Genomic DNA, 22,989 nt, shown 5'->3' on the forward strand with positions numbered 1-22,989 from the left:
CTCACTCACACCCAAAGCCTTGGTGGAGATACGTGGGCGGTACAAGCCACGGCAATAATTATCTTCATTAAGTATATACATTAAGAAGAGAGGAAATATATATATATATATATATATATATATATATATAACAGAGCCGCTTGAAGGTTCGTTTCCGCAGTTTAAGCAATATCGACAACAAAGGGCCCAGTCAAGGGTTTGTCGACCTCGATCGTCTTGGACGTCTCTTGTCTCTTTCCACCTTGGTGTCCACCGCTCAAAAGCGTAATCTTGGATACCTTGAGTGGCGTTTTGTAGCCAAATTCACCGTCAACTGCGACCTTGCCGTCCTTGTACTCGAATGTGACGTGTGTGACGCCAGCTTGCTCCAAGCTAACACCGTCGTCGAGGTACAGTTGGCCCTTAGCGGTACCATTTCTGTTGACCGCGATCAAGAGCTCAAAGTCCTCCTCTCTGAGTTTCTTGGTGGTCATGGCGCTGTTCGCACGCAGGGGAAGTACCGTTCCACCGCGGATGAAGAGGGGAATGGTGGTGTAATCTTGATCCGCCAGGAAAACGGTCTCACCCTTGCCCTGGATGGTCTCGTGGGTGTACCAGTCGTAAAACACATCGTCGGGCAAGTATACGTCAACGGATGTGGAGTTTTCTTCTGTCACAGGTGCCACAAGAATGCCGTCGCCGTAGAAGTATTGCAGGTCGAGGCCGAAGGTTTTCTCATCCTGCGGATACAGATAGAAGAGCGGGCTGATGACCGGAGTGCCGTCAATGGTCTGCTGATATATCGCAGTGTATATGTAATCCAGCAGTCGGTAACGGATGGCGATTGCCTTTTTGGCGCTTTCGGTGACAGTCGGCCAGAGGTAAAACTCTTGCGAAATGCTATCGAGAGAATTGTGGTTACGATAGAAGGTCGAAAACGCGGCGAGGGCAGCCCAACGGGCGCAAAGCTGCTCATTAGTGTCGCTTCCGAAGCCACAAGCATCAGATCCGACCATAGGCACCTGATAAACGGAGGCGAACTGCAGAAGTTGTGAGATGGAAATACGATACTGCGACCAATTTGATAGGTTGTCACCGAGCCAGTGTCCAACAGTTGCGCCGGCACCGGCGAAGGTCGAACGGGTAATGATCAGCGGCCGGAGACCAGGTCGGCGGGCTTCCATGGCAACTCTGGAGGCCGTGGACATCATGGAGCCATAGAGGTTGTGAGTATCGTACATGGTCAGGCCGTTTTGGTGGATAACGTCCGTGTTCACCGTCTTGTTAGAGATGCCGCCACCTGCCGCATTGGACTCAGTATCCCAGGCAGCTTTGTTGTGAATGGCGTACTTGGGGAACAAGAGGTCTCTCCCGGGGAGGCCCTGTCGTTGACCGGCAGTCTGTCTTTCGGCGAGGACTAGGTTATCGAACTTCTTGTCAAGAGGCAGCGTTCTTGGCGATTCCTTTTGGACAAGGTCTGAGCGTTTGGACTGGGTCTTACAATCCGTACCTGGAGGCTGGAAATCACATGGCCAGCCAGGCAAGGGTCGAGGGTTTTCTCGTACCGGTGGCGGGTCAGGTGGGAAGCCTTTAGAGGAACCGTACGGATCGTCGCATGGGAAGTAGCATGGGAAGTTGGATGGCTCGTTCATGTCGATCCAGAGGGCGTCAATGTCAACACCACTCTCGGCCGAGAAAAACGTGGCGAATTCATTGTTCCAATACTTTGTGATGTTCTCAGCAAACCAGTCGGGGAAGACGGTCACACCAGGCCAAACGACTCCAATCCAGACAGAACCGTTGTTGCGGAGGAGCCAGATGTTATCCTCAATTCCTCGCAACATGGGCGGGTACTGCTGGTAGGCCACGGCAGGGTCCACCATCACGATATAATGCTGGTCATTCTCATGGAGTTTGTCGACCAGCTGTCGTACCTTTTCAAGAGGATAGCGCTCGGGGTCCAAAGAAAAGACTCTACAATTTTGACATTATTAGATGCTCAGGAAGTGAAAACATATGCCAGGTTGACTTACCGGCGCCTGTCCATATAGTCGATGTCGGTCCACATAGTCTCTAGCGGGATTTCAGCGACGCTGTAGTTATGTACAACTTCAGCGACGTTGAAGACATCCTGGTATCCATATCGGCACTGATGAAATCCCAAGCCCCAGTATGGCATCATGGCTGGGAGTCCTGCAATCTCAGCGTATTGCTGCGTCACTTCGACGGGAGAGGGACCAGACACGAAGTAGAAGTCGAGGACTCCTCCAAGGGTGTTGTACTGCAAATACTGGCCAGACTTCTCTGTCTTGTTGATGAAGACATCCATTCCATTGGAATTCAGAAAGAATACTCCATGTGTGCCGGTTTTGCGGTGCTCGTAGTAGACGGGATGGTTGCCGTAGAGGTTCGCACCTGACGGAATGCCGTACGAATCCTGGGACCAGAGAGTGCGGATGTAGTCGGTTGTGTTTAGCCGGAAGGGGTCTGAATGCTCGCCCAGACCGTAAAGGTTGGGATTATCGGGCAGCTTGGTTCTCAGACGAAGATACTGGCTCTCAAAAACGATGCTGGCGCCAGACGTATCGAAGAGAACCTCGCCGGTATCTGTTCGGCTTACTGTAAATGTAAAAGGATTCTCGGTGTAGTTGAATTGCAGCTTAGACTCTGCCACATTGACACCGGAAGCCTCAGGACGGGGGAACACATATTCAGGGACTTGATACACGGTGTTGTTGGCATCCTGTATCTTGACGTGAAGGCGAGTATCTGAGGTATTGGTTAATAAGCACCTGGCAAAACCAAACATCGACGAGAGCTGGTCTCAAGTCTTACCAGTCTGGTACTCGACGGTCAAAGTCAGATCCTTCAGGTCAATACCATAAGCATCGCATGGCTCTCCAGCAAGAGACAGCTCAGCAGTCAAGCCAGTCGAAGATGTCTGGACTTGTGAGGCCTTGTAGCCGGGGCATTTTGAGAGAGCATCGTCGCTCGGATAGTCCCTACGAATGACAGCAGCTGAGACCGTCGACGCAAGTAACCCCAGTACAAAGATGGTTCTCGCCATGGTGACTCTTCAGCTGTAAGAGTGTCGCTGGCGAGCTTGACAAAAGGGCAGATGACCATAAAATCACGACTGGCAGGAGGTTCTTATAGTCGCGCCTACCAGCAGATCCCAAAATTCACAGTTACACTACGTTGGTAGCGGAAGAAAGCGAGCCCCCGCTGTGGAGGCAACGCCATTTCTAGCCGTCCATCCCGAGGGCGTGTTGGACACAGAGCTCAATGCCTTTCCATATTTAGTACAACATTTGTAAATAATGGTCCAAATTTCGTAAACTGTCTGTGTGATAAGGGCGGGGTGGCCAGGGGAACGTCATCCGGTCTCTCGTGTGCGAAGGCCGGGACTCCCTGGTTGAGAAGGTAGTGTCCAGGACATCAAAGTTAATTGGTGAAAAGGTTTAATTCTCGAGTGGTGTGAGCGAGTAATGGAGCGAGGTAAGCCCGCTGTCGTCAGAATTCAAATCGAAAAGCAAGCTCTCACGCGCTTCCCCGCACGCGTAGCCCAACACTACTAGTAGGAGAAATCAGAAAGCGTGACGATGATGTGCAGAGAAGACCATGTCTATGATGTGCTGGGGTAGCTGAGCGGGCCGTCATTGGTGATGTCAGGCGGAGAATAGGCATTGTTTATTAACGGACGTTCACTTCCTGCGGTCTAGATGCATGGCCCTGCTCGGCTGCAGCCAACGGCCCGACTGGTGGCTTGACTAGATGATGGGGGAACCACTGAGAGAAGGACAACAGCTCATCTGCCCCGCATCACCCCGCATTCAAGAAAGACCTTCGTCCCTTTGCGGAGACTCCGCAAGTTTCCTCTGTCTCGACGATCTGAACCTGCTGTTGGCAACGTCCTTCCCCAGACAAGTGTTATGCTGTAATACGCCGAGTCTAGGATGTCATCGGCCTAAATGTCGGGAGGATCAGCTGCACCCGCCGGTCAAGCTACTCAAAAGGGCTAGAGTAAACATTAACATAAAGTCGCCAAACATACCGCCAACCGTTGGTTGCAAGGACCAGTCAGGAAACAACAAGGTAACCCCCATACAACTAAACAAAGCTTAAGGGATATCAGTCTCTTAGACCAGGGTTTATGTGATGCCCTTGAGAGTTCCCCTGACAAGCTTTATTAGCGAAGCGTAGACAAATTCATGATGGTTGAAAACTATGTGTTAAGCTATTGATATATGAATCTGTGCACCCCCCCCCCCCCCATGTTTGTAGCTTCGAGATACAAAAAAGAGCCTTGGCATAAAGAGGAAAATAAGGGCATGGAGCAGTGGTAAATTCGTGATCAGAATTTATGCATTCACGAGAATAGTAACATGTGTAGAGACATCGAGAAGTGTCTGAGATTCTTGTGCAGCAAGTTATGGGATCATAAAACATTGAAATGGGGCCTGTCTTACTTCGGTATATTGTTGTAACCTTCACAGTGAAATGGGCGAGAATAAGGGGCTTGAAACGAAGGGCATCAGCCATTATCGCTACATTTAACACATCAATGTCGAATTCTTGAAGAAGTTGAAGTAGACGGGTTCTCATTGTGATTTGAAACGCAGATATTTACCCGCCAGCATGTTTACCAGGCTTGCTGTGATACTGATATCCGTTACTAGGCATTTTTCATGCTCTTTGATATCGTGCGATCACGCGCACCTTGCGATGTGGCCATGGCTGAGTGCTCTTTTACTTCAAGACACACTACCAACTTGAACGAAGGAGGGCAGTAGGCCCACGACACGATGGATTTAAACAAACTCCAAAGTGCTTTTTCTAACCAAGGACCACTGCTATTTCACCTGCTTCTTTCACTCCTGATATCAGCCCAAAGGACTCACAGGCTAGATATGGGCTGCTTTGTCAACCACAATTCCATACAGTCTTTATGAGCTTCGCTGATTTTCTTCTTCATTTTGGACTTCGAGCTTGCCTCGATACTCTCTGTCTTCTAAAAAGCCTTTGATATGTGAGCTATTCGAGAAAAAACCTTTATTGTCCCTTAACTGACACTTTGGTCAGAGCTGGCCTTGGATTTTCGACTTCATTCCGACTTCATTCCGACTTACTTTACTCGTAACACAGATCACTAAAATGGCATCTGGTGAAGACAACAAGCACGATAGTGCCCGCAATTTCCTTTGGACTACCGTCGACTCCATGGAAAGTGTGATCGATGGGAAGAAAAAAGACGAGATAGCCGCGGCTCAAGCTTTTCAGAAGTCTGTCGAATCGCTTTCATCTGGCAGCCATCAGCCTGCCAACTTCGACCTGCAAGACAACAACTACTTTGTTGACAATGGACGAAGAATTCTCAAACCTATCTCTCGTATGGGCCGAGCCGGTGTCAAGAGCTCTAGTGCCATGTCCGACCTTGGCCTTTCGAAAAAGCCTTTCGTTCCCACTGGCCTCTCGGAGAACATGCATGATACACTCGGTTCATTCGCCACATCTGGCAGTTTTGATGACCCCTTTACCACTGAAGGACCGACTGTTCAGTTAGCCGGCGAGCTCCTGCGTAACCTGAAGGCTTTACGACTCAGCACCCCCGAGACCAACCTCTGTGATGCTGACGGTAACAAGCCTGGTCCAGGATTTGTCCACAGACTCGACTTCGACCCTAGCCCGAAGCACTACTTAGCTCTCGGCGTAAAGGGAAAGTCGTCCAAAAAATCTACAAATTGCCAGTCGGGGACCGTCACTGCCACGCCGCGTGATCTCAGCAATTCATTCGCTGAGTACAAGGATACAAGTGTCCCCCCTCGCCCTTGCGCTATGGAGACTGCCACTCCAACCACTCCTGAAGACAATGAACAGTATAAGGCTTATGAGTTTATGAATTGGGACGATTCACCTTCGGTCAGGCCTCTCCGTCGCCACATGGCGAATCTCGATGTCGCCTCACGCTCACTCGAGCGCCCCGTTCATCATCCTGTCGGCCCCCGCCCCTTCATTGGGTACAGTGGCCCTCCACAGACTCCTACCAAGCAGACCATCAGAGGGAAAAGGGCCCGCAGAGAGTTTGAGAACACGACGTCATTGTCTGGGAGAGACGTGGCGCGGGAGCGCGAGATTCTTTCGCAGTTTGCCGCCACTGCCTTGATGGGAGAAGATGAAGAAGATGAGGATGAGGAGGATGACGAAGAGACACCCAAGGCGTCAATCCTGAACCGGCATTTGGAAAAAACCCAGCAAGAAACTTCATTGTAGCCGGTCTTGGAGTTCAAGAGGGCGAGTCTGGATTTTGTGGGGTTGCTCGTTTTACACGCCATCGGTTCTTTCAATTGTATGATTATTATTATTGGCGGTATCTCGATTCTGACTATTACTAAAGTAGTCTTTCCATGACGTTGATTACAGAAATGCGCTTTAGCCTACCGTTTCCTAAAAAGTAACCCAGACTGCTATTATCGCAATCATGACAGTAAATAGTTGGAATGGAGGAGATCAGCATTTCTCAGGGCAGAATTATGCATATATCAGCAAGTGCCCTAGATCTATCAGTCTCCGAAAAATAAACCCCGTTACAATGATATTGTATTTGCGAAGTGATTCTTGGGCAAGACACCACCCATTCGCCCTCCACACCTCCAAACCCAAAGCGGATATCTCAGAGTAGTTAAGGTACTTTCCACGAGGAGCGCTTCACCCATCTCAGATAAGCTCCACCTCTAGAGGCCAGTCCATCGCTTCTTTTGTCTCCGGCTCACATCCGGAGCATCTCACAGCTGCCCGCCAGTTGCAACCACCAGACCCAAGGCCATGAACATACCCGCTCCTTCACCAAGCGCCGGCGATTCCCCCCTCAACCCCAACTCCAACGCGACCAACGCTGTTGCCCACAACATCAATCAGCAGCAGTATTACCCCCAACAGCAGCCACAGCCACAGCTCCAATTTCCCCCTTTGCGACAGCAACAGCACCCCTTACCGCCTCCCCCTCCACCGTCTACTACGGCCGGTCCTCTTTCACCCGCTCAGCAAGCTCTCGCCCACGCACAATACCAGCAGCTCGTCCTCATGAACGGAATGAATGGCGGTAATATGCCTGCGGGCATGGGCGGCGTGCCTACCCCGGCTGGTCAGCAGGCTGAGCTTAACTACATTTACGGCATGGTCGAGGAACTGAGTCGACAGCTTGCTGAAAATCGGCGCGTTACCGAAGACATTGTATCCGGTCTTGGCAGGGTGCGCAGTCGCGCAAGGACTCAGGGAATGAGCAATGAGGAATTAATTCACAGTGCTGCTGAAGACATTAATGGTGCGTCGTGGGGAAGCCCAAGAAGTTCCTCGGTCCTGTTACTAACTAGACCTCTCGCAGCCCAGGACCAGAACCTCGACACTCTAATCTCGATTCTTTCCGAGTCACTTGAAAAGGCCAAGTACAGCCGCGACGCTAACGCAACCCTCCTCACGCAATACGCAACCGTCTTGGCCGCGATGTTGAAGCAATTTCACGAATACAAGGCAAAACACGTCACAGATGTTGCCTCTTGGCACCGATCCTACCGCTCACAGTTGGCAGAGGCACGCGCTGAGAATAGCAGACTAAGAGAGCAAATTTGGGAAATGCAAGAGCGTGCCGGCAAGGCTAACGAGCTGCTTCGAACTTTTCGCCGCAAGTATGACGAGGACGAGGCAAGATGGGATCGCCGTGTCGAAGAAGTTGCCGCGCGACAAGAGCTGCGGTTTTGGAAGAGGATGGCCATGCCCGAAGTCAGCGACGAAGATCCCTCCTGGAGCGATGACGATGACCTCATCGACCCTGCCGAGAAGGAACGTTTAAAGGAGCTGGAGCAGAGGGCCGCCCAGGAACAACTTGCCGGCAGCCAGCAGATGGGCGACGAGTATTCGCGCCCTCAGTCACCTGATTCTGGTATGATGGGTGGCGTACCGATGCAAAGAGATCTGGGAATCCCAATGGGCATGCCTGTGCCGCCACCACGGCCTTCAAGCGCGACGTCGAGTACTGGCTCATCTGGCCAGTGATGCCAGCCAGGACATGATATTTTCGAGATGCTTAATTGATAATACGGCGCAGGGACTACCCTGTTTAAGCGGCAACGGCGTTGGGGATCGGATCTGGGAGGCAGAAAAGCTCAAGGGTGGGCGATCGCATTATACCTCTTATTACATTTGCCATGCTGTGGTTTGCCTCTGGCTGCCAATGTCACGAATACGTTAATGGGTGATTGTTAGAATTATTGAAATGAAACGACATATTTCTGATGAGTCTCTACGCAGAAGACATGTCTGTGGCGATCATGCTACACAACACAAACACTTTTAGTTTTGTTTTACTCGTAAAAAACACGACGCCGGATGGTATCAGCTCAAAAACACGAACAGCCAACAAAGTATTCTATACGCCAATATACCCAAAGGGTGATCTCAATATCTCTGAAGCGCTTCACGATTTCTCAACTGCCGATAAGTCCCCCGACGACGATCCCTGTGTTATGATATGCACAACTGTCGGTCGCCCTAGATCCGAGCTGGAGGTTTCAGGCTGAAGGCGGATTCCCGTTTGCACGTCCACCTTTTCAAGAGGAATAAGGGCCGGGTTTTTGATCTTGTTGATCATACGTTCATACAAGATGTAGCCCAAGTACAAAGCTGGGGGAATAAATGTTCCGATGTTGTCACGAAAAATATCCTGAACCGAATAATGTCCGCTTACGGGCATAATGGCTGTCAGGACATTCGCAAGCAATCCTACAATGCAGATTGTCAAACCAACAATGGCGCCCCAGGTGCCGAAAGGGCTGTTCCACAACAGCGTCCTGTGATCATGCCCCTGGGCAGCCCATGCCTTGCGGAAGCGGATGTAACTGATGCAGATCGAGGCCCAGGTGTAGTAATTGCTCGCCCCTGAAAGACTCAACAACCAGTCGAAGATAGCGGCGCCGCCCTCTACCATGTTGACGAACGCGAGTAAACCAACAACGAACGTTACCAAGAATGCATACACCGGCACACCCCACTTGACCTTGGCACCCCAGCGGGGGCCCATGCCCTTCTCACACAGAGCCTGGAAGGCGCGACTGGCGGCAAAGATACTGGCGTTGGCCATCGAAACGAGCGCTACTACGATCAGGGCGTTGAAGAAGCTTGGGAGATGCTTGATGTTGGCGATTTGAGCAGCTAGCGTAAAAGGACTATACTTGGCCCCATGGCCAGTGGAAGCCAGGCCAGGATGGTTGGATGGGACAACAAAACCGAGAAGAAGGAGAGAGACGATGTAGAAGAATAAGATGCGTGCGAAGACGATCTTGGTCGCCAAAGGCAAGGCCTTCTGGGGATTCTTGCATTCAGCTGCCGTTAGGCCGAGAAGCTCTGTGCCTCCGTACGACATGCCTGCTGTTCGAAAGACTAAGAGAAACCCGGAAATGCCGTTCTTCACGGCACCTGGATTCTGCCAGTACTCGGCTCCGGTTCCACGCCTGAGACTTGTCAATACCTTGAACTTCGGATCACTGAGATCATCTACTAACCTAGGATCCGTGGGCACAGCCCCGGAGATGATGAAGACTGCGGTAAAGATGAAGACGGTGATGGCCACGGCCTTTCCGATTCCAAAGGCATGCTCGAGCTCACCGAACCAGCGAGAACCGAGGAACGATGAACCCGTTAGAGCAAGTAGAATGGGTGTTATTATATAAGCTGGTTGCAGGTCGGGAACCCAGTACTTCATTTGAGCAGCAATGGTGGTAAGCTCAAAGGGGAAGACAATGAGCCAGTTGAATACGAAGTTCCAGCCCATCGCAAAGCCCCACGCTTCCGATATCATGCGTCTTGAGTAATCGTAGAACGCACCTGCGACCGGATACGAAGCTTTCATCCACAGTTAGCACAAAGAAACGTAATGGAGCAACGGTTATAATTCTACTTACCTGCAAGTTCTCCAAGGCAGCCCATTGTACAACCGACACCGAGACCAACCAAGGCGAAGTTGAGGACCAGATTAAGAGGGCCGCCGGATCCCAAAGCAGCACCGGAGCCCACGAAAAGGCCGGCACCAATTGAGCCGCCTAAAGCCATGAAGATCATATGCCGAATACTGATATGCCGCTCCAGCTTGTCAGCCTCAGACACGAACTGATCATTGCTAGCGTGTCCGCTGGGCGTGCGGGAAGCCTCTACAACATTTTCAATCTCAGTGGCCGTCTTAGAGGGCAAATTGAAGCCTGCTGAAGACATGGCACCGCACCAAGTGGCAACAGAAGAACACTGTTAGTGTAATATGGGCGGATCTTGGCTAACGAATGTAAAAGAGTTGAAAAGGCTCGAAGAGTGGGAGTGGCTTAGAACTAGTGATAGCGGGAGTCTTTTTAGAAAGAAAGACATATAGAGAAGGGTTCGTGAAAGGCATCTACCTGGCCGGCAAACAGAGGACGTAGGTTTATATATACATGATGATAATAATTATCGTGGCTTTCTGAGGGGGAAATGCTCTGGGTAGCATGATGTTTCTGGAGGGGGAAGACGCCAGGGCCGGGACATATCCATCATATGCTCATCGTAAGCGCACAGGAGTGACGCCTCACACATTCCATGCCATGGCAATATAGGGTTTCGATGGCCGAGACCTAGATCTCCTACGCAGCTTTGCCAATGTTGGGGGGGGGGGGACAAGCAGCCTCTGTCCTGTTGAAGTAAGGTCAAAACCCAATGTGGCATGTCTTTTCAATATCATAGACATCATAGATGGTTTAGTTTGTTAACTCCAAGGCTTACAAGACACGGAGTTCGACTATCTATCTGCGTGAATGGAAAATGAACTTTTAGGCTTTCGTTCTGCCATCTCTTGTAATATCCCCATTGCTTGTGCGCATTCATCATTCTACAAGGTCGTGGAGACTAAACAAGATCGACTTTACCATTTCCCACCGCGCAGGTCGACAACATGTGGTTCCTGCCACGATCTATACTTCGAGGCCAACATTGCACTTATGACATTAGTACTGACCTCGATTGCTGCTCATCCGACTGCTCACCTACACAGCCTCTGGCATTTCCGCATTTGTTTTTGAACCTATCGTCCTCCCTACTTTTCCACGACCTTGATGGCGTGAACAAAGTTAGTTCATGACTTAGGCGCCGAACTCTGTTCAATAGGTGCAGTTGTGGCTATTATATCAAGGAAACCAATTTCCTTTTTGAGCGTTTCTTCAATGTTTTCTCGGCATCCATTGAACTATTTTGATCACTGGCTTGTGGGATACTGAATTCAGAAGGTCACTGTTGTGTGCTCAGCAAGGTAGACGGCGCAAGTTACCAATTACCAAGCTCGCTTTCATACAGCATATACATATACATCGACGACTGTGCTTTCACATGTAGCCAGAAGTTTCACACAAAAGGCATATGTTCCAACATCGTACCCAAGTTTTGAAGCCAGAGTGGCTCAACAAAAACAACAAGCCATAGTTATACATCCCTTACTTGAATATCCCCGGTATCTCCCACTTTTGCATCAAATAGTAGATCCCAACCCTGCCAGCTTTACTAGGCAATCATTACAATACATGCAAAACCGAATCTGTGCCCCAAACGAACATCAAAGTTGTTTAGAAAGGGTGGCTGACCAGAGGTCAGTATCCGCTTTGCTCTCGGCGGTGACCGTCCTCATCATCCTTCGAGTTGCTGGCTGCATCTCCAGCATCCTTGATGGCCTGCTCATCGCCTCTAAGTTTGGCGAAATAAGACTTGATGTCCTCAGCGCCAATAGCCTGCCCGCTCTCAGCAAATTTCTGGAAGAAGGGTTTCAGCTGATCCTTGAGATGATTGTAAGCCATAACGCCCTCGATCGCCCGGACACGGTCAACATTGCGCAGCGCGCTCTCGCCTCGCTCCAAAAGACTTCCACTTCCGTTGGTTGAGCCACCATGCTCAGAGTCGCCTCCATCGGATAGCGGCGGCTCGTACGTTTCTTCCTCTTCAAGTAGTTGAGGGTGCGGATCCAAGTTGGGGTAGCATGACGAACATCGGCAAATATGATTGCGGAAGTCCTCCTTCAGAAAGAGAGAAAAGTCTTCGTCCGGTGGCATGGGGAGTGCAGCCCACTTGCACGCAGAGGCTTCCTCTGTGACCTCTGGAATGGCTTTTGACTCACTGATATCAGGATGGCTTTGAGACGCCTCAAGATCGCTCTTCAGTCGCTTAGCGTGTGTTTCAACACCATCATCTTCCACTTTCCGTTTTTTAGACGTTTCCTCCGTAGTCGCTGCGCCTCCGTTGCCCTGACTCGAGAAGACTGGGGGCAAGAATCCCTTGGCACCCGCGTATTTCTTGATCCATGGGTTGGCATTGACGCACTTATAGCAGAGAAAGGCTTCGAAATCATCTTCTCCGGGAAATCCAGGTGGCATTGGCACATCCTCATCTTCTTCGTCCTCATCCTTAGCTTCCGCATCAATAGCTCCTGTTGGACGGGACTCCGAGTCCTCGGAGATTGTGGGCAAGGCCTCCTTCTCTGAGTTCACATCATGTGCCTTAATCCCGGCTCCTTTCTTCATGTCCTCAAACCACTTCGGACCCATGCCGACAAGACAACCAGGGTGATACCAATCTTCGCCGCATCCGCCAGTCTCTGTTGTGCCCAAGCCCAAGCATTGAAACATGGTGCCCTTCTGTTGAAACGGATCGTAGTCGCACTCACACGCGCAGAATCTGTTCCTAAAGTTTTGGTTGTACTTATTGTTTGCGTCTGGCTCCTCTGAATGCACGCCGCCTTTGGTGTTCGTGCTGGAGTTCACTCGCAAGCTACAGGGGCTGGTCGCAGGATATCGTGTGGTACCACAATCGCAGGTGAAATTCCTCTTGGTGAAAATTTCGACAAGAGTGTGTTCCCCATGACATTGGACTGAGCAAGCATAGCAAACTCCAGCTGCATTGTAGGAATCCTTCGGGTTCGTGGGAGGCGGGTTGCAAGTCAGACATGCAAAGACACTCTGTCGAAGGGAACCAAGAATTTTGGTGCAGTTTTCGATGCTCTATGGGCTGTCAGCTTTGTCTATATTTGAAGAATTAATCAGAGTATGAGGTGACATACGTATGGAAGAGCTTCCCGGGCGTCAGCCTCTAGCTGCATCTGGTCGCGAATGAATCTGCAGGCTTGCCATTAGCTCTCGGCATCAATCTTGAATCGAAATGGAGTTATGACATACTCAGCGGCAGTTTGGGAGTCGCTGGATTTCTGCGAAGAGAAGCTTTCGCTACGTGCCGCCTTTGGGGCAGGCGCTTCGGCAACGTCGCCAGACGCAGCAGCAGCTGGTGGCGGAGGGGGGTCCATTGACATGGTTATAGAGACAATGGAGCGCAGATGATAAAATAACCGCTAAATAGCTCTCAATCGCAAATTTTCTGTTCGAGATGGATGGAAAGCTCAAAGCTCGTAACTTTGGGGCAATTGGTGTTATCGAGAGAGTCGTGTTGGGGAAAGCATAGGTAGGGTAGGTATGTACGTCAGATAGGTTACCCCGTACCTCAGCTTCCACTGCGACATTCCCTTGCAGCTGCCCACACTGCCCATTTACGCGTCGTCCGGTTTAGGGAAGGTGCCACTTTACGCGCTTACCACTGACGCGTTTCCACTTGAAGCGTGAATGGGTCCCTCACTAATTTCGCAGTCCTGCCCCCCTCTTTCCCAGTTCTGCATCCCCCATTCACAAACGTCTCTATCCCCTTCGTCGCAAAGTTTCGCAATTTGCAAAGAGGAATAACTCCTGTGCATTGTTTCCATTTACATTGCAAACATGAGGTAAGCTCCTGTGACATTTTTGATCTCTGACAACAACATGATTTTGCTCCACTCGTTGCCGGAGGGATAAAAGACTTCAGCGCTAATTGCCAATGCAGTTCTCCTCTCAGAAGCAGCTTCAGCTCCGCCAACAGAGGGCCGCCTGAGCGATCGAGTCGCAAGCGTGGCCGTCCGAACGGTGATGATGGTACCTCATCGATTGCGCCTGGCTCGAGCCCAATGCCCTCGTCTCCTCCCGCACCCTTCATGGCTCATGGCGGTGACGATGACGAGGACATCGAGGATGAAGCTGAGATCCAGGATGACCTTGATGACATCGATGAAATGGCCGAAGACGACGTAGACCTTTTCCGAGAGGGATTTGAACAAGACTACAGAGCCAAAGAAGATGATGGCTACGATGGTATCGACATCGACGACGAAGGCGATTTTGGCGATATGGACTTGGGTGCAAGGAGAAGACTCGAAGCACAGCTCAACCGCAGAGACAGAGAAGTTGCCCGCCGCCAACGGATTCCCGCTGCTTTCCTTCCCGGGGAGGACGATGAAGGCGATATTGATCTCTCGGCTCAGCCTCGCCGTCGCCGTCACCACTACGATGAAGATCCGGATGAGGACATGGATGCGGACATTCTGGACGAAGAGCTCTCACTCGAGGCTCTGCAAGACGTCAAGTCAGCCAGCTTAACTGAGTGGGTTTCTCAACCCTTTGTTCAACGGACCATCAAGAGAGAATTCAAGGCTTTCTTGACCGAATACACCGACGAGCACGGCTCTTCCGTCTACGGAAACCGCATTCGCACCCTTGGTGAGGTTAACGCTGAGTCTCTCGAGGTTTCCTACGACCACCTCTCTACATCAAAGGCTATCCTCGCCTACTTCTTGGCCAATGCGCCAGCAGAAATCCTAAAGCTTTTCGACGAAGTTGCCATGGACGTCGTGCTTCTGCATTACCCCGACTATGAGCGCATCCACTCGGAAATCCACGTCCGCATCTTTGACCTGCCCGTTCACTACACTCTACGACAGCTTCGACAGTCACACCTTAACTGCTTGGTAAGAGTTAGTGGTGTGGTGACCAAGAGAACGGGCGTCTTCCCGCAGCTGAAGTACGTGAAGTTTGATTGTACCAAGTGCGGTATTACCCTTGGGCCGTTCCAACAAGAATCAAACGTTGAGGTCAAAATCACGTACTGCCAAGCATGCCAATCCCGCGGTCCCTTTACACTTAACTCGGAAAAGACAGTCTATCGCAACTATCAAAAGCTCACTCTTCAAGAGTCTCCTGGCACCGTTCCGGCCGGTCGTTTGCCTAGACACAGAGAAGTAATTCTCCTCTGGGATCTCATCGATAAAGCGAAGCCCGGCGAAGAGATTGAAGTCACTGGAATCTACCGGAACAACTATGATGCTCAGTTGAACAACCGAAATGGCTTCCCTGTCTTTGCTACGATCCTGGAGGCGAACAACGTCGTCAAGGCACACGACCAGCTGGCAGGATTCCGCATGACGGAAGAAGATGAGCAGGAGATCCGCAAGCTTTCTCGCGACCCTGCCATCGTCGACAAGCTTATCAACTCTATTGCCCCTAGCATTTACGGGCATACAGACATCAAAACAGCTGTGGCTTTGTCCCTGTTTGGCGGTGTTGCCAAGGTCGGAAAGGGTGCTCACCAGGTCCGTGGCGACATCAACGTCCTACTTTTGGGTGATCCTGGTACTGCCAAGTCTCAGGTTCTCAAATATGTCGAAAAGACGGCCCATCGAGCAGTTTTCGCGACCGGCCAGGGAGCCAGTGCCGTCGGTTTGACGGCCAGCGTCCGGCGAGACCCCCTGACCGCCGAATGGACTTTGGAGGGTGGTGCTCTGGTGCTGGCTGACAAGGGTACTTGTTTGATTGACGAGTTCGACAAGATGAACGATCAAGATCGTACGTCAATTCACGAAGCCATGGAACAGCAAACCATTTCCATCTCCAAGGCCGGCATTGTCACAACTCTCCAGGCTCGCTGCGGCATCATTGCTGCGGCGAACCCTATTGGTGGGCGTTACAATTCGACCATTCCCTTCTCGGCAAACGTTGAGCTTACTGAGCCTATCCTGTCTCGTTTTGATATATTGTGTGTCGTTCGTGATACGGTGGAACCATCAGAGGATGAACGCCTTGCGCGGTTCATTGTCGGCTCGCATAGCCGTAGTCACCCCTCATCCTCACAGCCAGCAGAGGATTCGATGGATGTGGAGCCCGATTCGGAAAAGCAGGACACGCCAGCCGAGTCTCAGAAGAAGGAGGGCGAGATCCCCCAGGAGCTCCTTCGCAAGTACATCCTCTACGCACGTGAGCGTGTTAGCCCGAAGTTGTACCACATGGACGAGGACAAGGTTGCGCGTCTATTTGCCGATATGAGAAGAGAATCTCTTGCCACTGGCGCATACCCCATTACGGTAGGCAGCTCGCGATTACATGGAAAGATTGCTTTTTTTGCTAATAGTGACTAGGTGCGACATCTTGAAGCCATCATCCGCATCAGCGAAGCGTTCTGCAGGATGAGACTCTCAGAGTACTGCTCAGCTCAAGACATTGACAGGGCGATTGCTGTCACGGTAGAGAGCTTCGTTGGAAGCCAGAAGATTAGCTGCAAGAAGGCACTGGCGCGGGCATTCGCCAAGTACACTTTAGCAAGACCTGGTGGAAATTCACAAAGGAGGGCAGGAACCAGCCAGGGATCGAGACAAGCTGGCTCGGTAAGAGCATGAGTTTTGGGGGCGTCGAGCGAGCTATTTGGGGGGAGCGATTCTTTGTGTATAATGGCTGGGGCGGGGGTTTTCCAATTGTTTGCAAATCAGGCTGGCGGCGACTGGCGAAGAGGCAAAGCGCACATGTCCGGGATGGGCACTGTTTGATAGATGATATCAGGTAATGTGAAAAAACTGGTTGTTTTCCGTTCTACCGAGACGCACGCACTCTTTGCTCGCTAGGCAGGCGTGGGCCTAGTTTTGTATATGACCAGCCTTACAGGACCGAGTTGGGATGAATGTTGATGTCGGCTGTGGTACACGTCCAGAGTGGCAGTAGCCAATGTCTCGGGCCAAGGCGAGAGATATTGCATGCGCAGCTTGATATTTATGCTTACAATTTGGCTTGGGGAAAATCAGGATTTCGATGTTGTTGGGCGGGAGAGCTACTAGTAGACTCGTAGTAGCTACCCTGGTCGGGGGTTCAGTTGTGTTCGACTGACTTGGAATATTCCTCAACGCCAGGGAAAATCCGACGAAATGATGGCTCAGATGAACGGTCTTGATGAACGTAATAGGAATCGCCAACGGGAGCTAAGCCGGACTCAACTTGAGGAGGCGTCCCGCAATCATGGCTGGCACAGACAAAATTAGAAACCATCAAGAAGGTGCCTGCACTGCGGGTGATGCTCACAGCCTCCACAGGTCACTGCTAGGCAGCTCCTTCAAAGTTAGTTGCATGGACCCCCAACTTTTGGGGGATGCGGCTACTGTGGGGAACTACAACGAGTAATACCCCAGCTCAGTTTGGGTATGCTTACATACCTGCATACCTAAGCAGATTTGATCGAGTCCCACGTTTTCCATGAGAGGATGAGCTCATGCTCCCAGGTTTCATTCCAGCATATACTATGCATCGCCCATGCCTGTCGATTTAATCAAAGGTGCCAGAGCTTCGGGTCGAATGTCATGAGAGATTTAGATGGTTTGTTGTCTATAAAGTACGTAAGCTTATATGCGCATTTTGTTCATGGTATGAGGACAGCCACGAATAATGGGAATCGTCTTTTTTATTTTTATTTTGTAATAGCTCAGCCTTGGTAGGAGATGATGAGAGCTGACAGATGCTTTCAGCAGGGCAGCAGGCTACGCGAGCATGGCTCGCAAATACCTTGTACAACATTGAACTTCATACGGACAGAGACCCGCTTTTGACGGGGCCAGACGCAGAAAGCATCCACTTCAGTTTAGGTGCAGCAGCTTTTCGGTCCAGATCTGCATGGGGTTTCTAGGCGTGGTGTAACTCGACGGCAGGTGGCTTTCACAAACTACACTTTCCTTCACACCCTTTTTCTCTCCCGACTTTGTCAGGTATCGGGGTTAGTATGTCAAGCAACCAACTGGCCTTCTTCTCACTTTTAAGAACGATGCAGCTTCCATCCACCATCATCACCCTCCCAAGACACAAACTTGAAAATTGCCAGATGAAAAGGATGAGCCACGACCCTGGTCATGTAAGCCGTAGGATCTCTCCCCATGCACGCTACGCAAACTGCGCCGTTCTGCTGCGCTATCCACACGCGGGCTATCAGCCAGGATAGGGAAATGAGCCCCATCATGATGAGTAGGGCGAGGAATCCTGGCCAGCTTCAGTTGAGGCTGTTACAGCATAAGTTTTCCGTCTCCGATGAGCCCCAGGTCCGTTGTCGGGTCTTGCGATGCGGTGCTGTTCCGAAGGATCAACTCTAAAGAGCCTCTGCCTCTCCCCCCTGTTTATCGGTGCCCTTGCTACGGACTGAATTCCTTTCTTTCTGTTTTTTACCTCTTTCCTCCCTTCTTACCACTTTCGTGCCTCATACCCTATTCAAGACTCATACACTCCTATAGTTCTTTCTCTTGTGCCGTGTTTGCTCTCCTGGCCTCCTTGTCCTCCCACTACCAAACAAGAAGTGTTCCTCGCTTCAAACCCTCATCTTCTGCGAGGACGCTCACTGCACAACGACAAACACGCCGACTCGTGGTTGGATATTCGGCTTAAACGTTCTTTGGAGTGTCATTTAAAAGCAATTGCTTGGTCTCTTGGCGTCGTACCCGTGTTACCAACGCTGAGATCACGCAACATCCGACACTTATTTACAGCTTCACTCAACGCTAGCGTCCGCACGCCTCCCGACAATCCCTCGCCCCTTACCTCCACAAGCATTCCAACGATCCCATCAGCTGCGCCTACGTCCACTCGTTTGTCGTTGAGAAACACAAGACGGCAGGGTCCACCTTTTCGCTGGAAAGTCCGAGCAGGATTCTGACATCAGACTCCGCTTGCCACTGCAGCCATCCTTTCACCCCTAAAATAATGTCTTGTTAGATAGTCGGTTTGCTGTGTTTTAGTCACCACATCCAGGCTATCTACCGTTTAAGCCCACCATGGCGGAGAGTGGCCATAGCCGCATCCCTTACTCTCTACACCCTGTCCCTGAAGCCGAAGAAGCTCATCTTCTCGACTCACACAGGGCCCATGACAACAGGTCCCCACCTTCTGGAGGCTTGCTTTCATCCTCCGTCTTCCGGCGTGATGGCTATCAGCCAATGCCATCCGGTACTATCGACCTTTCATCTTTCAACGGTGTTACTCAAAACCAGCACATTCCTCAATCCGAAACGTCCGGCACTCATGAAAGCGGTCCCTTAGGTATTTCAGTAAGGGGCATCATGGACCGTATGTCCTTTTCACGCGTCCCTGTTGGTTCTAAAAGCAGCTCGCCCCCCATGCAACAGTCTAACTCTGGAGGTATGGGCTCATTGGAGTCTGGTACAATTTGGGCCCCCAGAGCAGAGCCGGAACAAGCCAAACTCTCTCCAAACCCAGATCAACGGCTCATCTCGCCACTACAATCGCCTCTGCCATCTCCAAACGCAGTCAAAACAAACACATCGAGACACGAAGCATCTATGCCTTGGGACGACCCACCGAGGGATGCTGGTCTTTGGCGTCCGTCGAATACTCGGGATGAAGGTGGCATTGGACAGGCGACCCCGAGTAAGGAGAATGGCCGACAAAATGCGAGATCTCTCGGCTCAGATGGGCGCGATAGTGCTCCGACTCGCGGTCACCACGACGCAGAAGATCGTGATCCGCCTGATGATGACGACACATTTTACCAAAGATACAGTACGCATTTTGCCGGCTTTCGAGCGTTTGAATCTATGACACAATTACTGACAAAAGAATTCAGGTCAAGTGCCGCACGACTGTGATTCTCGAAACGATGTTCACAAGACAAGAGCTAACTGGCTCTCCATTTCGCTTATTGCGCTATCCATCTACTCTACTGGCCTGAGCTGTCTTTGGTTTGTCGTCGCTGTAGTTCAACCACGTTGGGGGCCGACCATCTCATCAAGTGGCGGTATCGCTCCTTCAACAGCTACCATGGTGTGCGCCATGTTTGCGAAAACCATTGAAATTTCCTTCGTGACCGTATTCGTTGCCTTTATCGGTCAGGTCTTGACACGTCGTTCGTTTGTCAAAAAGTCGAAAGGCATGACGCTGGCTGAAATGACTATGAGAAATTGGGTTATTGTACGTGATCTTTTCTTCTACCTGAAAAAACTGAGTGACCGTATCTAACACAAAGCAGCAACCTGGATTTATGCTGACTCACTGGGAGACACTGCCGTACGCAGCAGTGACATTCCTCGGGGCAGTCTCACTCATTGCGAGTGTTGCCTCCACATTCTACACCACTGCATCTGACGTCATGGTCTCTCCCAAACTGAAATACGGCGGCTGGGAGAATAAGGAGTTGAGAGGCTATGTCCTTTCTTCCTATGCCAACACTTTTGCTACACAAGATAGCTGTGCCACGCCTCTGCGAAAAGAGGACCCTGACGGGCCGGTCTTTGCTGCCAGCTCTTGTTTGGATATTCAGTATGCTGGACAATGTAAGCATTTTTCTATCGACGATTTCTCTTTTGGCGGGAGGTGCTAACTCGCTACAAGCTTATCGTAACCTGGTGTCCTTTTTGACTGCCTGGGACGAGATCAAACACAATGGCACAGGTGTATCCCTGGACATGTCTCACCGGCCGGTGGGAACAACTCTGTTATATGACAACACGACATTGACCTCAAGCTGGATCCAAAAGGACCACAGCAACGTAACCAGGCAGTTCGAGGAACGGGGCAGAGTCATTCATAATGTCACACTTGCTATGCCACACCCTGGTAGGTTATTTGACATATGCAACGAAGGTTAATGGCATATCGCTGACAGTCCATCTAACAGGTGTGTATGACGCAGCAACCCATCCGGTAAACAAGATTCTCCAGCCAAATGACTTGTCTGGTGTCGGAGAGTATGCGATTAAAGCGAGCGTCGTTTCCCCTGTCATCAATGTCATGTGTGTCAATATGAATGAAGACGAACTGGCTCCACTGGTGTACACCAAGTGGGAGAATAGCAGAACAGAGCCAACTGGGGTAGGGAACCAAACGATAGGATGGGTAGGATGGGAGGGAGAAGTTCCCCAGCCCACGGAGAATGAGTGGCTCAACCGTACAAGTGTGGACGACATCTTCCGTTGGGGAAAAGAATATGGCCGACGCCCTCCCGTTTTCCCACTCGTAGGTACCCCAAGCCAAATGGTGGTGCGTTTGTTGACACATCGGACAGTATCCCTCAAACTTCAACATGATCACCAATGTTTCTGTAGGTTTTAGCAATCCGAAAGTACCGCGGAGTGGTTACTAACTATTGTCAAGGTTTTCCAGGGCGATGCTATATATCTCATGGCAAAATCGGCGTCCATCACCAACTACACTCTCTGCGAGATGCGATCTTGGCTCACGCCTAATTGCTCAACTCATTTCAATATTTCCGGTACGGCTGGCTCACACATGCGGGCGCACTGCGAGGACCCCAATGATCCGGACAGATACGACCGATCTGTACCAGATGTCACACCGGAAGAGCCGGTCGGGGATTGGAGAGTAAGGCCCTCATCATCTAGTATCACAAGCGTATTTACTAACTTTTCCCCACCAGAACGTTGCAAACCAATGGCGCCTTTCAATGGATATCAACGGCGGTGCGGTGAACAACAACGCCTCCAACGCCCGAACGCTTACGCAATTTATTCTGGAGGGGGGGAAGTTAAACCCCCTCCTCCCTTCTATTGCAGAAGCCCTTGCTGTTTTCGCATCGTCAACCCTCATCATCGGCAGTCAAGGAACCCCTTTCATCCACTATTGGCCCTATCAAAATGCAATGCAGCTCGGCGAGCCGGGCGATCTCGCGCCGTTCAACGTCAGCATTCGCTCACAACAATACACATCTGCACACGAGTATGAGTGGCAAAACGTCTTTTATCTGGCTCTCGTTCTTGTATTTCTCATTAACGTGTTTTGTCTGGGATACTTCCTATCACGTTCAGGTCTGGTAACCGACTACACGGAGCCTCAGAACCTCTTCGCCTTGGCCGTCAACTCTCCGCCAAGCGAGCAGCTTAAGGGAAGCTGCGGCGGGGGCCCTGTTAAGCGCGATCTTATTGTACCCTGGCGGGTGGCTTACGCGAAAGGCCCGAACCATTACTTCTTCGAGGAGGCTAACAGCCGGCCGTGGCGAGGTAGATATTCCCGCCAGGACCTATCAACTGATACAGAGTATCAACGTCCGAAAGAGCGAAGCAGTTACAAGAGGCTCAGCACAAGTCGCACGTGGTTATAAACACAGTTTTTCCTTGCTTCTGGTGGAAGGGTTCTAGGCTAGAGACAGCCATGGCGTTTTGACAAACATAGACGGCGGCACGGACTTGAATTTGTTTGGAGTTTCAAGAGATACCAGTTGGTTCAAATAGCGCACCAGCAACACACACCATGACTACCTAAATATAAGGATAATCTGCACTCATATTGCAAATGGTTCAATCGTCGCTTCTTTTTGCTTTCTTTCTCTTGGCGTTTGGTATTTATTTTCGCAACCGTCCGTCGAGTAGGCCAGTGCTACCGGCTTTGCATGAAGTGAGCAAAGGCGGCATGAATCGCCATCCTTCAACAAGGTGGTTCCTAGTCAGAGACCGTTCTTAAATTGAGGCAGTGCAGACTTCAACTCTAACGCTCACTCAAACTTGGGGGTGACCATGTGGCCAACTGGCTTGATTCAACCATGCTGTCCACGCCCACTTGACCCGTTCCCACGATGTAGTTGACCTAGGCTAGTTGCTTGCCATGTCAGCAACTGACCCCCTTTCCTCCACCCCACAGCACAGCGGCTTGGAATTATCATCGACAGCCTCGCCTGTCAGTCCAATTCATCGTGTCTCACTTGTAACCTGCATTGGCGCAAAGAGGCGCCTGGGCACTGTGGCTTATCCCGCATGCCGTCTACCCGCCAAGCTACTTGAATCCTTGGGGAAGAAAACTCAAAATTGCGGAAACACACACCGACTTCCCCCCC

The 22,989-nt window shown here is 50.9% G+C and overlaps 7 protein-coding genes across 7 annotated transcripts; 4 read left to right on the forward strand and 3 right to left on the reverse strand.

Annotated features, from left to right (window-relative positions):
* Window positions 1-161: 161 nt before the first annotated feature.
* Window positions 162-3,046, reverse strand: CTRU02_200036 (alpha-glucosidase; the record flags this gene model as incomplete). The annotated part of the gene is made up of 3 exons (XM_036723153.1): window positions 162-1,953; window positions 2,013-2,748; window positions 2,815-3,046. 3 exons carry the CDS (start codon window positions 3,044-3,046, stop codon window positions 162-164), a joined length of 2,760 nt encoding a protein of 919 aa, XP_036584942.1.
* A 2,087-nt stretch (window positions 3,047-5,133) lies between these two features.
* On the forward strand, window positions 5,134-6,249 carry CTRU02_200037 (uncharacterized protein; the record flags this gene model as incomplete). Its single annotated transcript, XM_070203629.1, has 1 exon — window positions 5,134-6,249. One exon carries the CDS (start codon window positions 5,134-5,136, stop codon window positions 6,247-6,249), a length of 1,116 nt encoding a protein of 371 aa, XP_070062211.1.
* Window positions 6,250-6,801: 552 nt separating this feature from the next.
* Window positions 6,802-8,028, forward strand: CTRU02_200038 (uncharacterized protein; the record flags this gene model as incomplete). The annotated part of the gene is made up of 2 exons (XM_036723154.1): window positions 6,802-7,300; window positions 7,361-8,028. The coding sequence occupies 2 exons, from the start codon at window positions 6,802-6,804 to the stop codon at window positions 8,026-8,028; spliced, it is 1,167 nt and encodes a 388-aa protein (XP_036584943.1).
* Window positions 8,029-8,449: 421 nt separating this feature from the next.
* Window positions 8,450-10,239, reverse strand: CTRU02_200039 (amino acid permease; the record flags this gene model as incomplete). The annotated part of the gene is made up of 2 exons (XM_070203630.1): window positions 8,450-9,873; window positions 9,933-10,239. The coding sequence occupies 2 exons, from the start codon at window positions 10,237-10,239 to the stop codon at window positions 8,450-8,452; spliced, it is 1,731 nt and encodes a 576-aa protein (XP_070062212.1).
* A 1,394-nt stretch (window positions 10,240-11,633) lies between these two features.
* Window positions 11,634-13,339, reverse strand: CTRU02_200040 (metaphase-anaphase transition protein; the record flags this gene model as incomplete). The annotated part of the gene is made up of 3 exons (XM_036723156.1): window positions 11,634-13,034; window positions 13,094-13,148; window positions 13,209-13,339. The coding sequence occupies 3 exons, from the start codon at window positions 13,337-13,339 to the stop codon at window positions 11,634-11,636; spliced, it is 1,587 nt and encodes a 528-aa protein (XP_036584945.1).
* Window positions 13,340-13,796: 457 nt separating this feature from the next.
* On the forward strand, window positions 13,797-16,558 carry CTRU02_200041 (MCM2/3/5 family protein; the record flags this gene model as incomplete). Its single annotated transcript, XM_036723157.1, has 3 exons — window positions 13,797-13,801; window positions 13,900-16,246; window positions 16,301-16,558. 3 exons carry the CDS (start codon window positions 13,797-13,799, stop codon window positions 16,556-16,558), a joined length of 2,610 nt encoding a protein of 869 aa, XP_036584946.1.
* A 2,403-nt stretch (window positions 16,559-18,961) lies between these two features.
* On the forward strand, window positions 18,962-22,260 carry CTRU02_200042 (uncharacterized protein; the record flags this gene model as incomplete). The annotated part of the gene is made up of 8 exons (XM_070203631.1): window positions 18,962-19,706; window positions 19,771-20,114; window positions 20,173-20,476; window positions 20,535-20,759; window positions 20,821-21,158; window positions 21,208-21,243; window positions 21,297-21,524; window positions 21,580-22,260. The coding sequence occupies 8 exons, from the start codon at window positions 18,962-18,964 to the stop codon at window positions 22,258-22,260; spliced, it is 2,901 nt and encodes a 966-aa protein (XP_070062213.1).
* Window positions 22,261-22,989: the final 729 nt, after the last annotated feature.

The sequence above is a fragment of the Colletotrichum truncatum genome (assembly GCF_014235925.2).
Source record: "Colletotrichum truncatum strain CMES1059 chromosome Unknown Contig_0001, whole genome shotgun sequence".
Classification (NCBI taxonomy): Eukaryota; Fungi; Ascomycota; class Sordariomycetes; order Glomerellales; family Glomerellaceae; genus Colletotrichum; species Colletotrichum truncatum.